Here is a 10022-nt window from a genome sequence, read left to right on the forward strand (position 1 = left end):
CTCATTCCTCAAAACAGAAACCTCAGAGTGGTTATAATAATATTAACACATGAATACTATTGTGTAATATATTGTTACATATATATTTAAGAAGTACAATATAAGAAAAGCACAAGTTTCATTTGTGGGCCGTATTTCATTATACTTTTGAATTTGCTGAAGGCTGATTCAAAATGGCCCGTGGGCCGCATTTGGCCCCCGGGCTAGTTTGGACACCCCTGCCCTAGATGAATGTCTGTGTCTCCACAGGGCTGAGCGCTGTCTCATCACATGCTGGACGTCAGTACCATTTTTTTTATGAAAAAGTGACCTTTGATGAAGCACAGAGATACTGCCGAGAGAAATACACAGACCTGGCCACAGTAGACAGCATGGAGGTTGTGACTCTCCTGAACAGCATGGGAGGGTATGTTGACGTGGTGAGTTCACTCTTTCATTTTAAAGCTATCTTGACTAATGCTGATGACAGGTCTGAAAATGATATAATCGACCTCTTAAAAGTAGTGTGAAGTGTTTTTATTATACCCCCGGCCCGTTGTGATTCACAAGACAGTGTGACCTAAGATTTCATCGACATAACTACGTTGTAGCTATGTAGGACAAATACAAGCCTTGAACCTTGAACATTTGAGCTGCAGTGGAAGGACTGTTACAAAAGGAGGGAATGTTGTATTAGAAAGACAGTAGGCCTGGAAATATCCACAGACAGCTAGAGCCTCACTTGTCCTTTAAATAAATTATTGTATATACTTTTACACAGAACAAGGACGAGTGATGATCCTTCATCACTGCTAAATGCCTTACAAGGCATGAAGACCTTTCTTTATACCTTTTGTAGATGCCGAAATGTTTGTTTAGCTGTTGTGTCATGGCCTACGCGTGTGTCCGGTGCCGTTTGCAGTTTAAAAATAAACTGAAGTCCGTTTTGTTGAGAAAAATAAAATCCACTTTTTTTTAATCCATGTTTCAACAAAGGTACAATTCACAGGTTTCTCTAAACTATAACGGCACTAAACGGTAAAGAAACAGTGTGACTCCACAGCTATACATCCGCTCCGACCCCCCACTTCCACTTTATATGTTTACCCGAGCTGCCCTTGGAGCACTCTTTTAAGGTGACTGTACAACACTACAAAAAAATACATAAAGGAAAATAAATGACAGGCAAAATAAAAATGCACCTTGCACCTGTGTTATTCTATATTAGCTTGTGTTATGTTTGTTTTATTCTCTTTGCTTCTTAAGGACTGTTTTTAAATATCATTTTATTAGGTTTGTCCGTTGCACTATTTCTTAATGCTCTTAATGTTTTTCATTTTGTAAAGCCCTTTGAAATGCTGTGTGTTGAAAAGTGCTATATAAATCAACGTACCTTTTACCAAGGCTGAACTCATAAAGGCAAAACAAATGTACCTTTAATTAAACATACATTTCCTTGAGCAACTTTAAAAGCTACATCACGGTGTAATTATTTATAACACAGTGAATATTGCTTTCAGCTGGCCTGGATAGGGCTGTACGATGACGTGGACAGCTGGAGCTGGTCACTGTCAGACACAAGCTTCTACAAACCGGGGGAGACGGAGTTCAGACGATGGGAGTCTGGAGCACCACAGAATACTTCATGGAAACGATGCACAAAGATTAGTTCTGCTACTGGATATTGGACTGAATCTGAATGTAGCACACTCTTAAGCGCAGTCTGCTTTGATGTCAGTGGTAAGAATATTAACTTGAGATTATTGTATGCCTTTAAAATCAAATCAAAAGCTTGTGAAATATAATAGGGGATTACAATGTCATATTTTATATAATGGCATTGATGGCAGGCTGTATGTTGTGATACCTCGACTCAGCACTTCTCTGTGGTCCATTTTCAGGTTTGAATGTGACGTATATCTACACCCAGGCAATGACATGGAACGAGGCCCAGAGCTACTGCAGAACAAACCACAAAGACCTGGCCAGTGTGAGAAACGAGGCAGAGAACCAGCAGATCAGGGATCAGGTAGGGACCAATTATTGGATTGGCCTTTCCAGAGAATCCTGGAAGTGGTCCGATAGAAGTGACTCCTCCTTTAGGCACTGGTCAGATAATGAACCTGACACCACGATGAAGACTTGTGCGGCTGCAAATTTCTACAAGTCTGGAAAATGGGCGGACGCGGGCTGTGGGTGGGAGCTACAATTCATTTGCTACAGACGTGAGTCAAATTCAAAGCTTCAACACAGCAAGTGATAAGAGTCTGCTGACAAAGAACAAACCATAGATGTTGTGACTAATGAATTGTGTTTGTGTTTCTAGAACCTGTTTCAATGCAAGTGATCAAAGTGAGGTTGCAGAAATCAAACTCCGATGTGGATCTGAACGACCGCGCTTTTCTGGATGAGTTGTTGGTGAAGGTAAGGAAGGTCATGTTTTCCACACTTATGCAACAAGCCGATTGATTCTCACAGCAGACTATACCTGCCACCAAATGAAGCAGGAAATGTATATATCATAATGATGCAATTTCTCTATGAATGTTTAAGATGAAGAAGGAAATGAGGGACAAGGGCTTGGATGACAACATCCAACTGAGCTGGAAGAAGCAGGCGGATGGACAAGTCTTCCATAAGGAGGAGGAGAAGAGGGATGAGCTTTAAAGCTGAATTGCTTTGTCGGCTTGCATCAGAGAAAAGTGTATTTCTTTCCTAAATGTCCTCATGCAAAATAATACAGCCGCAACAACGAGATGATTAATGAATTATTTACAATTATTTTGATAGAAGATTTGATGCTTTTCCTTGTAGTTCTTGATTGTTTTTGTTCATCATCGGCTTTGCCTGTAAGAAATAATACCATTTGTATTCTCTCACTGTTATGTCTCGGAATATCGTTAAATAAGTTATATAAAAATCAACTGTACCTATGCTTCTTATTCCCATGTTCAGGGATGCAAAATTAGGCTTTCAAAATCTGAGGATTTTATGCTTTACTCCGTCATATATGGTCATTAATGTAATATGTTTTGGGATCAGACCAAGTTGACTCCAGAATATCTTCAAATTATTTCATAGAAAATAACTAAATGTATCCTTATGCTGTCACCCTGATGGGGATGAAAACTTGAAACAATTTCCCTAAAATGCTATAACTGTAACATCTTCCAGGGAATTTTTTTTAATATATACTTTTTCCATCTTTCTAAATATTATGATTTAAAGGTTTCCTATCATGCAAAATGCACTTTGTGAGTGAATTAAAAAAAACTTTAAAAAACTATCTCAAATATGTTATTAAGTTAGAATTATTTTTATTCTATTATTTCTCACATGGTTGTTTAATGTGTCCCCCCATTTGCTCCAATAGCTGCCCCTAGTACCAGTTTGGGTTACATGCAGAGATGTGTGTGCTGTGCATGTGTGACATAATAAAGAGGGTTTCATCCTCCGATTCCAATTTGTGTGTTTCATTCATATATTTATTTAGTTTATTTCTTTGAATGTTCTTAATATTGAATACTGTCTACGATGGTGTAGCTCCAATAAAAGAGAATGGTCTATTCCTGATTATGAGCAATTAACGGCCTCATGCTCCGAATGTAAAGTTATGGATCAAATCTAATAAAGATAATCTTATAAGCAAAGGGCATAACAAAAACGATTGCTATAATATGAAGGCAGATAATATCATTTAACTAAATACTTTATTTTGTATGTATTTATTGAGTCAAACAAATAGGTTTTGTTTGAACCAGAGAAAAACATGCTTTCGTTAAAAAACTGGCATGTTTGAATAAAATGGTTTTCCACACAGCATGCAAAAATATAAATAAATAAAGATTAATGCTATTTAAAGGAAAGCTGGAATAGTATATTTTTTCTGGGGAAATAACACCTAAAATATGGGCAATTTATTGTAATTTTTTTCCTCTTTGACAAGTTGACATTATTCAATTCAATTAAAAGTAAACATTTGAAAAATTGGGTTTAAAGTCAGTCCATGTCTTTTCCCCAAAAATAAAATGTGGGAAAATTAAAGAAATGTCAAGAATAGTCAATATCAGTTTAAAATGTCTCTAGGGTCTATTTTACAGCATATACTGCGTGCAACATTTTGTATTAAACCACAAAAAAATGTGGAAATCAATCTTGAACATCATATTTAGTGACGTCATCTGAAGCCACCGGAAGTCTGAGTTATTAGCCCCGCCCCCCGCCCCGCAGTTAAGTCAATCCGACCTGAAGAGAAGGCGAGTCCACGGCTAAAAATATAATAGCTAACACAAGATGGCCGGTTTGCCTCGTAGGATTATAAAGGTACACTTTACACCACACATTGTATTTATACACTAACACACTCGGTCGTGGGGTATTGATAAGTGTATTTTGTGAGAGTATGAAAATACATTTACTACCAAATAACGTGTAATTCTGGCGTTAGCATTACTAGCATAGTTAGCTCATATCAAGCTAACTCGCTATTTTTTCTGTTTTGTTTTTCAACTTCCGTTCACTCCCTTCTTCTCTAGCTGTGTTGTATGTTCTCCACTAGATTTATTGTCGTGCTTTACGTGTAGTTTATACAACACTGGGTTGCTAATGTATGATATGAATCAACAAATGATGACATTTTGTCCTAGTCGCCATATGAATGGATTCGCTAATGTTAGCCATGCTAGCAGTTGTAGCTTTTGGGTGATTGGTACACATGTCTGGATGTGAAAACGCTGCCCTTGTGGTTTCAGAACATGAAAATGTTTTACTCAAAGCAACAATGTTCATTTAGTTTATTTTTGTATGATATGAAATGAAAAAATAGGGAGAAATGTAAGGGCCCTTTGCGTTGCGGTTTCCTCCATCAGGCCTCAAGCAGCCTGTTCCGCCACTTCGTCCAGCATCATATTTATCGGCTTTAGCAGGTTATTCACAGCCTTTACAACAACCTTAAGCGAAGTGAAAACACAACACAAGCTTCCATTATGGAGAGTTTGTTTTCGAATCCAAGTGAAGGAATATACGCTATTAACGACCCGATTTACCAGTGTACTCAGTGGTGTAAAGTAACTAAGTACATTTACTCAAGTACTGTACTTAAGTACTTTACTTGAGTATTTCAATGTTTTTCCTACTTTGTACTTCTACTCCACTACAATTGAGAGGTTCACATTTACTCCACTATATTTGTAATACCTTTAGTTACTTTACAGATGAATGATGTGAAATATAATCAAGTGTTAAATCAGACTTTAGTTCCACCTGGAGTAAATCCACAAGCTACCCTGCAGTATACAAAGTCATTCAAACTAGCTGCACCTTTAGCAGCTTTGAGAACACTTTAATGATCAATCATTATAAAACATTTCATATCTATTATTCTGAAATGGACCAATCTGCACAATGGCTACTTTAAGTATATTTTGATGCTAATACTTTTGTACTTTTACTTGTAACAGAGTATTCCTACACGCTGGTACTTTTACTTAAGTACAAGATCTGAGTACTTCTCCCACCTCTGAATTCCAGCATCTATTTATTGTTTTTCAAATCCCAACGAAGGCATGTGCGCTATTTGAGACGAGATTTAACCAGTCTACTTCCTGTTGACAGCAGATATCGGTGCACCTGCTTTTTTTGGAAATGCAGAAATTAAAAAAATGCTTCACTTCCTTTTTTGTGCCCATAGTGTCGTTGGCCTACTGTATTGCAGTAAAACTCAGAATTACGCCACCATACAAACGTGTATCATCTGTTACATCCTAAAATAACTGGGGACTGAAATAACACGTCTATTATTTAGAAAATTAAACAAAGCCTATTGAAATAATGAATTGGCTGTCCATTAAGTGCTACAAATCCAATGGTACAACTTTAAATACCTGCTGGTTTAGTAAGCTTTGTGTAGTGGTAACACCATATATTTTGGATAGTAGGCAGACAAAACAAGCAGTATAAAGACCTTACTTTTTTAATTTTTGAAATATTTTCTGGCATTTAAAGCAAGAACAAAGCAGATTAATCTACAATAAAAACCATGTTACTAGAATCCCTAATTAATGTTTTTTTTAAATCAGCAAATTAGCCATTTAATGTTTGTCATCGTACTGTCAAACCAGCAGTCAAACACCTTCTGAGTTTCCGTGTTCAACAACAGTTTGTGGAATGTGGCTTTGTCTGAATGTGGGCAAGGCTTGTACAAGTGTGTGTGACTAAGCAGGGTGAAAGTGTGTCCCGCCATTCATTATCAACTGGACAATCCACACCCACAGCAATGTTTTTATACTCGTAAATGTCAACAAACGTATTGTGTATTTCTGTTCTGCTCAGGAGACGCAGCGGTTGATGGCAGAGCCGGTTCCTGGGATCACGGCCACGCCAGATGAAGGGAACGCACGCTACTTCCATGTGATCATCGCAGGGCCTCAAGACTCTCCTTTTGAAGGAGGCACATTTAAACTTGAACTATTTCTTCCAGAAGAGTATCCCATGGCGGCTCCCAAAGTGCGATTCATGACCAAAATCTACCACCCCAATGTTGACAAACTGGGAAGAATATGTTTAGACATTTTGAAAGGTAAGAAACCTTATCATAGGGAAACTAACGTGTTATCTTTCCTTTAATCTGAAAACCTTATGCACAGAAGGATTGAAATAGAATTTTTGTTTTTAATAAACCTTAACATTTGCACTTATAAGCATAATCATAGAAAGTTAACGTGTAGGAAAAAATCAGGGATATCTGATGTAGAAAATCAGAGTAGAGATATTTTTAGCTGTCTGTTGATTATGGAGCTGCAAAGAGTCAATGTCATTTGTTTCATTGTAATATCAAATGTGTTGCCTATTTGCAGTCCTGTTGCATTTACATCAAACCTGACATATAATCAAAGATACCGTTTTTATCGCCACAATCAGAATAAAGTCAAAGACGAGAAATGTAATTTCCCTCATGATATGAGATGGCTAAGGAGCAGCTGTTCTTCACAATGTATCCTTGGCGAATAAAGCCTGAGGAAACAGAATTGATTACAACCGTTAAATCAAGTTTTGAGGTAAACAACGTCACGGTCATGTTTACCTGACAAGAGCCGAACAGCGTCGCTAAACTTGCCTTTAAGTTATTAAAGAATATAATGGAACAGTCTCTGATTCACAGACAAACTGATCTGCTTTTAATGTTTGTCCCTAGCTAGGGTTGGGAACCGAAACTCGGCACCGTGTACCCATACAAAATACACAATTTCGGTTCTGCTTAACGGTTCCTAAACGCGGTAGACCCTGTATTCCAGCGGGTCCGTCTGCATCGCGGTGACCCGGTGGAATACAGGGCGGACCTGGAGAATCACAGAACGGCCGGCTCGGTACGCTGACGGCCGGCACCGCCCTTAATTCTTTTAAACGGCACCGTGTAAGTTGCGCTGACAGGTGACAGAGGTCCACAGTTGCCCCGCAGCGAGGCTCCCCCGCCCTCCCGTAGACAGTTCACGAGCTCAGTCACTTCATGACACCAAAGATGGATGCTCTAAAGTGAGGCTCCACTACACTAAGAAAGAAAAAGACAAGGCACAGTGTAATGCCTGTTAATAGCTTGCCACAGGCATAGCTCAGTTAAAGTAAAGCACAGCTATTGTGCGATACATTTGTATTGCATGTATATTTTTTATTTGTAAAAAGTTAAAGCTTAAAAGAATAAAGATATTTTTGTTATCTAAACATTTGACAATTTTGGAATCGAAACGGGGAATCGATAAAAACCGGAATCGATAAGCAGAACCGGAATCGGAATCGATACATTTCAAACGATACCCATCCCTATCCCTAGCCCATATTTCTATTTGATTTGAGTACTTTTACAAGAGCCCGTCTGGCTTTCCTTTATTACGTTTCCTCTCCAGTTCTCTTTGCCTGAAGTTACCCTTTAGATTTTAAGCGTCTTCTCTTTGTGCATCTCTTTCTGAACTTCTCTTGCAGATAAGTGGTCTCCAGCCCTGCAGATCCGCACAGTGTTGCTATCTATCCAGGCGTTATTAAGTGCTCCCAACCCAGATGACCCCCTGGCAAACGATGTTGCAGAGCAGTGGAAGAAAAACGAAAGCAATGCCATTGAGACAGGTGAGGATTGACGTCTTGTTTATATCCATCAAAGCACCCAGGGTCAGCTGAAATGAAAAAAATAATGTTAATGTCAACAGAAAAACGTGGCCGTATGGCACAAAGGTTCAAATTGATGCAGTTATTAAATCTTCAAGTTGTCTGACTGAGAGAACTTCTCTAAATCCAGAGAAACAAAGTCCAATGACGACGGTTCTTTTAGTAGCTCACAGTTCTGAGTCCCGTGATCTCCGTGTTGTTCGGCCGTGTAAAAGAAGCTCTGCATAGGGGTTACTAAACACTGTAACAGGTTTCGCATAAGGGATGTTAAACGTACTACAAACAATGGTGTCAGATGGCCAGGCAGTTACACTCAGCAAAGTGAATTCAGTTCAAATATCAGGCGCTTTCATCTCAGTCAGCGGTGTCTGGTACTGCTAGAACATGGACTACGCTGTGTCGTTACTGTGGTAACCATGTTCTCCTTTTAGCTCAAATTAGGGCATCGTTGGGCTTACCAATGTGTCGAGCTTCTGTATTTCAAACTCTTTCTATATCAGGATGGTTTATGTAGTATAGCATGATTCTGCACCGAAATGTGAGAAGGAATCACATTTGATTTACTAAATGATCCACATTATAGTCATCCCAAGACACTCATAGGCCCTTATCGTACTTCCTTTATCCCTGTTCATCTATTTTATTTAGATATATTCCCTTTCATTCTCAAAACAATGAAAAGGGAGTCATGTGTATCGATGAATATCCCTTTTATCCCATATTGCCCACTCCTAATGCTAACATGCTTTTAATAAGTTCTGTCCAGCTTCAGTCTAAACACCTGTCTGGTGGTTTTCATTAAGATTTACATTTGGCTGAAATTCATCAACATCCGTCTGTCAGAGACAATCTGAGTTTTTCTGAGATTTGTTGCACTTACTTGTTCACTTACTTTCTTTTCAACATAGTTGGCAATTATATTTCTGGCGTTCTACAAACCAATTAGTTGAGTGATGGTTAGTTAACCAACTAAACTTGTTCACATAAATCTTCTCATTGATAAAATGATCATGAAAATGGTTGATTAATTTTACGTTAGCTGATTATCTAATTGTTTTGGATTTCTATTAATTAGGGCTGGTCGATTATGGCAAAAATCATAATCTCGATTATGTGGGTCAATAATTGTAATTGCCATTATTAAATGTGATTATTCATTGACAAAAAAATGTGAACAGTATGTTTTTAATAGTTGATTTTAGGGATGTCCCGATCACCTTTTTTTGCTCCCGATCCGATTCCGATCATTTGATTTTGACAATTTGCCGATACCGATTTTTCCCGATCCGATCTTTATGCAATGCATTAAGAGAAAAAAAAGAAAAAAAGCATTCAAGTTGTCCCTTAAGGTTATTTTTTTTATTTAAATTGGATATTCTATCCAACATGGATATAGCTTCTTTCTTTCTTTCACAGCAGCATTTGATCAGTTCAGTTTTGCAGCATTGGATCAAAACAAAATAAAACGTATCAGTACTCGTTAGCTTACTGCTACAATTAGACACTGCGCCCTGCCCACTGTGTTGCCTGATTTGAGAGAAATAGGTCTATGAAAACAAGCCCCAAAGAAGCAACACAGGATGACTTTAAGACTTGAACATGATCATTTTTGTTTTGTAACATTGAATACAACATTTTAAAAAATTTTTAAAAAATCCCGATTTCCAATTTTTTTTCCTCCCGATTCCAATCTTTTGAAAATCACGTGATCGGCTCCGATCCCCGTCACGTGATCGGATCGGGACATCTCTAGTTGATTACCCTGAACTTTAAGTATAATATATAATAATAAAGAAATAATCGTTTTATTTCGATTACTTTGTTGTCGTAGTCGTTGCAAGCCATAATCGTAATCGCGATTTAAAATACGATTAATTGAGCAGCCCTAG

At 38.0% G+C, this 10022-nt stretch overlaps 2 protein-coding genes across 2 annotated transcripts in view; both read left to right on the top strand.

The window, feature by feature from the left end:
• The first annotated feature begins 209 nt into the window (after nt 1–209).
• LOC104958108 (C-type mannose receptor 2-like) lies at nt 210–3442 on the top strand. Its single transcript, XM_010785817.1, has 5 exons — nt 210–419; nt 1500–1719; nt 1881–2204; nt 2306–2403; nt 2533–3442. Exons 1-5 carry the CDS (start codon nt 228–230, stop codon nt 2644–2646), a joined length of 948 nt encoding a protein of 315 aa, XP_010784119.1. The 5' UTR covers nt 210–227; the 3' UTR covers nt 2647–3442.
• Nucleotides 3443–4193: 751 nt separating this feature from the next.
• LOC104958109 (ubiquitin-conjugating enzyme E2 N) overlaps nt 4194–10022 on the top strand; it is a 9824-nt gene continuing 3995 nt past the window's right edge. The window contains exons 1-3 of the mRNA XM_010785818.1: nt 4194–4302; nt 6310–6556; nt 7954–8094. Of these exons, the coding sequence (XP_010784120.1) occupies nt 4273–4302; nt 6310–6556; nt 7954–8094 (418 nt within the window). The 5' untranslated portion in view covers nt 4194–4272. The remainder of the gene's footprint in view (nt 4303–6309; nt 6557–7953; nt 8095–10022) is intronic.

This window comes from Notothenia coriiceps, unplaced genomic scaffold (assembly GCF_000735185.1).
Source record: "Notothenia coriiceps isolate Sejong01 unplaced genomic scaffold, NC01 NC01_scaffold00028346, whole genome shotgun sequence".
In the NCBI taxonomy this organism is placed as follows: Eukaryota; Metazoa; Chordata; class Actinopteri; order Perciformes; family Nototheniidae; genus Notothenia; species Notothenia coriiceps.

What these genes read in the sequence shown, in the direction of transcription:
- LOC104958108 (XM_010785817.1), top strand. Translation starts at nt 228, where the DNA reads ATGAATGTCTGTGTCTCCACAGGGCTGAGCGCTGTCTCATCACATGCT. An exon ending in AGTCTGCTTTGATGTCAGTG is followed by an intron (nt 1,720 to 1,880) that starts GTAAGAATATTA and finishes GTCCATTTTCAG; the next exon opens with GTTTGAATGTGACGTATATC. An exon ending in ACAATTCATTTGCTACAGAC is followed by an intron (nt 2,205 to 2,305) that starts GTGAGTCAAATT and finishes TTGTGTTTCTAG; the next exon opens with AACCTGTTTCAATGCAAGTG.